The sequence below is a fragment of the Hemitrygon akajei genome, chromosome 1 (genome assembly GCF_048418815.1).
Source record: "Hemitrygon akajei chromosome 1, sHemAka1.3, whole genome shotgun sequence".
Lineage (NCBI taxonomy): Eukaryota > Metazoa > Chordata > Chondrichthyes > Myliobatiformes > Dasyatidae > Hemitrygon > Hemitrygon akajei.
The window spans coordinates 201,671,473-201,678,535 of record NC_133124.1 but is presented as its reverse complement, the minus strand read 5'-3'; the positions used below and the strand labels follow the sequence as shown (position 1 = coordinate 201,678,535).

Genomic DNA, 7,063 nt, shown 5'->3' with positions numbered 1-7,063 from the left:
ACGCAAACAGAAGAGGAATGAAGAATAAGAAGAAACTTACCGGATACTTACGTCTCCAAAGCCATTCCAACACTGGCCAACTTACACAAGCTCTCTGCCTGTCTTTCCTTATAGTCTCAGTACACAATGCATCTATTTATATACCAACTGCCCCGTCCTCAGCTCTATCACTCCAGTTCCCAGCCCCCTGCCAAATAAGTTTAAACCCTCCACAACAGCTCTAGCTAACTTGCCCGCAAGGATATTGTTCCTCCTCAGGTTCAGGTTTCATAAACATGGTGTTCTCCTACGCAGAGTGAATGTGGAGAGGATGTTTCCTATCTAGGACTGGAGGGCAGAATCTTAGCATGCAAGGACATCCCCTCAGACTAGATCTGAAGATGGATTTTTTTTCGTAGTGAATCTGTGGAATTCATTGCTCTGGGGGCCAAGTCATCTGGTATATTTAAACTGATTGTTGATAGGTACTTGATTAGTAAGGTCGTCAAAGCTTACAGGGAGATGGCAAAAGAATGTTGTTGAGAGGCATAATTAAGTAGTGATGATCAAATGGCAAAACAGGTTTGATGAACCAATGGGTTAATTCTACTCCTCTGTCTTCTGGTCTTATGATCTTATTCTGACTCTGACACAGCCGACTGAAAGCAAGCATCCAGGCAATTATGACAAAAATGATAAATTGGCCTCCATTGCAGGCCGATTTGAGTATAAGTGTAAAGATGACATACTATAATGGACTGGGATATGGAGTACTGTTATTGAGGAACAGCAGAGGAACAGGACCTCCACATCTGTGTGAAAGATAAAGGGATAATTTTAATCCTACTTTAATCCTATTTTATTCTACTGCATTCACATCAGCTCTCCGGCCTGTTCACGTTGGAGACATGAGTAAAATCTGCACTAGAGGCTAGTCACAGGATTTCAGTAGGGCATTTGATAAGGTTCCCCAGCCAAGGCTCATTCAGGAAGTAAGGAGGCATGGGATACAAGAAGACCTTGCTTTGTGAATCTAGAACTGGTTTGCCCACAGAAGGGCAAACCACAGAAGGTTGTTGTAGACGGTTCATATTCTGTATGGAGGATGGTGACCAGTGGTGATCTGCAGGGATCTGTTCTGGGACCTCTCCTCTTTGTGATTTTTATGTGACCTGGATGAGGAAGTAGAAGGGTAGGTTAGTAACTTTGCTGGTGACACAAAACTTGGAGGTGTAGTAGATAGTATGGAAGGTTGTCAGAGTTTAGAGCAGGACATTGATACGTTGCAGGAATGGGCTAAGAAGTAGCAGATGGAGTTCAACCCAGTTAAGTGTGAAGTGGTTCATTTTGGAAGGACAGATTTGAAGAAAGAATATAATGTTAATGGTAGGAATCTTGGCAGTGTGGAGGATCAACGAGATATTGAGGTCTGGGCCCATAGGACACTCAAAGCTGTTGAGCAAGTTGACAGTGTTGTTAAGAAGGCCTTTGGTGTGATGCCCTTCATTAACAGTGAAATTGAGTTCATAAATCATGAGGTAATGTTAAATATATGTAAGACATTAGTTAGACCCCACTTGCAGCATTGTGTTCCATTCTGGTCACCTTACTACAGGAAGGATGTGAATACTGTCGAGAGTGCAGAACAGATTTCCAAGGAGGTTGTCTGGATTTGAGAGCATGCCTAATGAGAATAGGTTGAGTAAACTTGGTCTTTTCTCCTGAGAGCGACGGAGGATGAGAGATGCCCTGAGAGAGGTGTATAAGATGATGAGAGGGATTGATCTTATGGATAGCCAGAGGCTTCTTCCCAGGGCTGAAATGGCTAACACCAAGGGGCACAGCTTTAAGGTGCTGGGAAGTAGGTAGAAGGAGATATCGAGGTAAGTTTTTTACACAGAGAGTGGTGGGTGTGTGGAATTCAATGCCATGGATGGTGGTAGAGGCGAATACAATAGTGTTTTTAAAGAGACCCTTAGATAGGTACATGGAGCTTAGAAAAATTGAGGGCTATGCGGTAGGCAAATTAGAATATAGTGCAGAAAACATAGAAATCTACAGCACATTACTAATCCTTCGGCCCACAATATTGTGTCTAACGTGTAATCTATTTTAGAAACTATCTTGAATTTCCCTACCACATAGTCCTCTATTTTTCTAAGCTCCATTCATGTCATGGTCCGGTCTGTTGACTCCTCATTTCAGTTAATTTCCTTTTCCCCGTGTTCCACTGGGCTGCTTGATTAGGGCACCTGATCCTCATCCGAACTGGCAACATAAAACCTCCGTCTTACATCTACTCGGTGCTAGTCCGTCACACCGCAGCCCGTGTGGTAATGCATGTTCCGGGTGCCGAGAATGGTGGATTCGGGAATTGTGTCTCTTCATGTTCAGCTAATTGATCGTCGGCCGTTTGCCGCTTCATTGTGCTACCCCATGTCAAGATACGAATTGTCTGTTGTTGGGTTTTGTCATCTCATGAGCAGCTGAGGATTGCAGGCCATTTGCCACTACTCCGAGCCAAGATATGAATTGACTGTCTTTGTTTGGTTTGTCGTCCCGTGTCCAAGTCTGAGTCCAGGCTCCGTTTCCCAGTTCAAGTCCGAGTCCAGGTTCCTCCGGTTTGTTGTCCAACATTTACGTCCATGTAAGCATCTAACCCTTTCTCTCCGGTCTTCCTGGCAGCTATTAATAAAACACACTCTGTTAATGTTACCTCTGTGTCTGTGTCCTGCACTTGGGTCCGCTCCCTACGCCCTTGTAACAATTCAAGGCAATTTCTGGAGTTGGTTACATGGTCGGCAGAAGATTGTGGGCCGAAGAGCCTGTAATGTGTTGCAGAGTTCTATGATTTCTATAAATATGTGCACAGTCCATACAAACAGAACCGGAATTAGGATTCAACAAGGATTTCTGCAGCTGTGAGGCAGCAGCTTTACTCTCTGCAGCCCTTCCTTCACTCTTGCCCAGCAGCATAAACCAGGCTGGACGGTTTATGAGAACCATTTGAAGCCTCTTATGTAATTGACGAATGAATGGAAATGAGAGAGAAAATGTAAGGTAGTTCTAGTCTAGCCACTTACTTGAACTAAATTCCTCTTGCCCTGTCCATTCCCTTTCTCCCATTGTCTACTGCCCACTCCAATCGGATTCCTTCTTCGTCAGTGGAGGTGTCCGTTTTTCTTTTCCACTTATCTCCCACCTTCTCACTTCATCCCTTCCCTCACTTCATCCCTTCCCTCACCCACCTTGTTTCAGCTCTCAACTTTTAGTCGAAACTCTTTCGCTTCTCCATGCACCCACCACCCTTCGCATGCCAACCACCACCACCACCACACATTCTTATTCTGGATTCTTATCCCTTCCGTTCCAGTCCTGATTAAGTGTCACAGCGCAGGACGCCCATGTTTTATTCCGCTCCATAGATGCTGCCTGCTCTGCTGAGCTCCTGCATCATTTTGTGTGTGTTACTCTAGATGTCCAGCATCTGCAGAATCTCTTGTGTTTATTCATTGTTGATTATTCATTTTTCCTCCAAGTGGCCACATTGCTCTTGCGGGCGCAGGAAACCGGTGTTTGATTACCTGATTACAAGGTACATGATTTTCCATTTTCCAACCGAGACTGAAGTTTGCATACTCCAACGACAAGAAATACACACGGGAATGTCTCGCCGGTGACCCCGATGTTATTCAGCCATGAACCTTTCACTCTGTCATCAGTGTCCTGTTAAGAACCTACACAGGCAATATAAGCCAAAGTTGAACGACCCGCGTGGCAGTGGAACTGCAGAATAAAAGCTGCGCTTGACTCCCTGGAGACAGACGATAGCCGCTCTGTCACTGTGGAGAACCAGTCTTGGGACGATCATGGTATGCATGAAGTAGTTGTGTGCACGCGGCTACTTACCTCGTCTTGGGTAAACTGTATGGCAAACTTTGAGTTGCCCCATTTGACTCCTCCGAGGTTAAACAAACCAGGACATAGTGTTAGTAGCTTACCTATATTGTTCTGAGCTCTGTCTGTCTCTTGCCTCCTCTGCAGAAACTCCTACTGTGTATCGCTTTGCTGCTGCTCGTTGCTCAGCTGTCGGAATCCGGCTGCATTTTTTATCCACGGAAACCACTGAACGGTAATCATACTCTTGGCTTAGCGCGAACGCTCGCTGGGGTTGGCTCCCCGCCTGTTCCCCCGTCAGGTTAGCCGGAGGGTGTTGGAGATTGTACCCTTTGACCAGTCCTTAGCTTGGGGTGGGCTACTCTGCCGCCTTTCGGCTGCGACACTACACGGTGAGCACTAAAGGATTTCATTATAATTATGCGCGTCTGCTCCTGCTCCAATATGTAACCCTGAACTGGAACTGAGAAAGCAAATCGGCTAGTGACGACGATTTGCTTGTATGGGATCGTTCTGTGCACTTATCGGACGCCATTCTTCCCCTGCTAGAACGAGGACATTTCCCAAGCTGTTTGCTGGCCGGCAGTTACATCATGTTTGAGATTAGGTTATTTGCACCGTCACCTTCTGGGCGCGCTCTCCCCACCCCAACCACCGACTTCTGGTCAAATTCCCCTGTCCCGGAAACCCCAGTACACAGTACATTCCCATCGTGAGTTCAGATTCTTTATTTCTAAGTTGACTGACCACGTTCCTGACATGAGCAAACTTGAGCCAAGTCGGGAACGGACTCCGGGTGTCAGTCAGGTGACGGCGTCGTTTCAATTATGAACACTGTCAACCCTTAAAATCGCAATGACTCTATGGGTAAAGTTTCGGCTGTGGGGCGAACATAGAGATTTGTAAAGTTGCCACAGGTGGCAGCTGAATTGCCTGGCGTTATCCCACCCTTCATCTTCGACAGCAACGAAGGTTCAATGTACAATGGGCTTTTTCACCGAATTCATCAACAATTCCCCCCCCCCACCCCCACCTCAATGATTCGTTCCAACACCTGCAGCTTGAATGAGGTCTGTGCTTCAAACTCGCCCAGGTGTTCACTGTAAAACCATTAGTTATCGGTGTTTGCTTAGACCCCCAGCCAGTGGTGGCAAGCCGGGAGTGAACAGCTAACATACGTTCTCAGTTGGGGCTGGGAACTGATTGGAGCTGGGTGTTGAGTCCGGCGACGTAGACAAGTAGCGGGTGTGACTGAACAATTGAGCCCATGTCCCGCGTGCAGTTCAGCAACCGGGGTGTGGAACCCGACCCTCTCCAGAGGAGGAAATGGAACATTTTATGTTGAATGGACATTGAGTTAACCCCAGAGCCTAAGAATGCGAAACCTATCTTTATCACCGACAGGGTCGAGTTTATCGGAGCAGCCCTGCATTGACCCACTCGACGGGGCGTCGTACCCAGTAGGAGAAACATGGATAGACGCCGGTTGCATGAGATGCACCTGCGGTGTTGATACTCGTGAATGCTGCACGACGTAAGTAGTCCTGCGCTGTTCAGCACACATGGACCGACCCCGACAAGTGGTCTAGATCACTGAGTTCCGGTGGGTGGCTCCCGATGCCAGGGAAGGAACAAACCCTGAGAAAGACTGTTGTAAGAACCTCCGACGCGTTGTGCCCTTCTCTGGCCCATTGCTATCATTCTCCAAGTACACATTCAGGTATTGTCAGAGTGGGATGAAGCAATTACACGATGAAATCGCAGCTCAGCTGATCCTGTACCGCAACACGTGTCCTATCCTGATATCCCCTAATCCCTTAAATATGTCTGTTGAGTTCGGTTTTCAATCACTGAGCAGCCTTTCCGATCACCTGAATCTGAGTTCCTGATTCAAGACTTCCCATGTGAAACAGGCGTAAATGCTTACTGGCCGATACTACTCACAATGATTCCAGGTACAAAGATCATTTTTGCGTGATGTGGGGAGGGTTGAATGAGCTTTAGACCTAATCTGCACTGCAGGATGTCGAACCGTAACGAGGAATATCCCTTTACACTCGTAGATATTGCTGGATCCTCCTAATGATTCCATTAGCTTGTTCGGGGTCATAAATTTATGTTTCCACGGCAACAGAAGAGGCTGTTCTGTTTAGGAGTGTGATAATAGATGTTAGAGCGAGATAAGGAGAAAAAAGAACTTTCCCTTTAGGAAGTGAAGAAGATACCGAGGGCATAGCATGAGGTAGTGTGACGAGGCCACAGGAGAGCCCGCAGTTATGCAGCGAGCGTCTCGGGTATGGACTAGACTGGAGTGGAGACAGATTCAAAGCGGGTCTATGTACATTTTTTGATGGGAATCGGTCAAGAGATTATTGAGAGGACGACTTTGATGTCTTTCTGCGCTGCGCTTCACATGCACAGAGTTGGGCTGAATAACACCCTGCCCTATCTATCCATCCTGTGATTCTGAAGATCTGATATATTGATGATTGGATTGTTGATCTGTTCCCTAGGTACTATGTACCATCGGGCTACTCCGAAGATTGTGTGGCAAAGTTCAATTGCCAACAGTGTCGGTATCGAGTCTACCGGAAGGACAACCCGGCTATTGAATGTGAAGTCCGCAGTGGTCGTGGAAAATGAGCTGGAGTGCACAGTCAGCTCCCTTCCAATCGAGACGAAATCATCAAGTTGATAAAGGAGGCTTACCTCCTACATATAATGTCTGCTTCACGTTAAATATATTCATCCATTAATTTCCAATCAATATCTTGTCTATCATTTATTTGGAAGTGGGTGAGAGAGTGAAGAGTCTGAGAAACTGTCTGACGAATTTGACAAGTTAAATGTGTGAGAAACCTTAGATTGGAATGAATGAAAGTGACGGATCTAAGAAGGTGTTCATCAGCGGAGGTGTGAGTGTTAATTACCGGGTGAAGGTAAATGCATTTACCAGGGCTTGGAAGCTAGTGTTTGAGAGATCTAACTCTGTGGTAGACACGAGAAAGCAAGTGAAATAAAATGCACGTAGACAGCGGTGGAAGATGAATATCTAAGGAATAGGCAGAACAATTAAGCAAAGTGCTTCCTAGCTCCAGTCATGGAAATAAAAACACAAAAACAAAACAGAATACTACGATTTGTCTGGAGATGCAGCTTGGATCTGGCCCTTCGTGCTGTACCACCC

At 46.3% G+C, this 7,063-nt stretch overlaps 1 protein-coding gene across 1 annotated transcript; it reads left to right on the top strand.

Annotated features, from left to right (window-relative positions):
• The first annotated feature begins 3,750 nt into the window (after positions 1-3,750).
• LOC140739111 (beta-microseminoprotein-like) lies at positions 3,751-6,643 on the top strand. The gene is made up of 4 exons (XM_073067108.1): positions 3,751-3,851; positions 4,024-4,111; positions 5,281-5,410; positions 6,390-6,643. The coding sequence occupies exons 1-4, from the start codon at positions 3,849-3,851 to the stop codon at positions 6,517-6,519; spliced, it is 351 nt and encodes a 116-aa protein (XP_072923209.1). The 5' UTR covers positions 3,751-3,848; the 3' UTR covers positions 6,520-6,643.
• Positions 6,644-7,063: the final 420 nt, after the last annotated feature.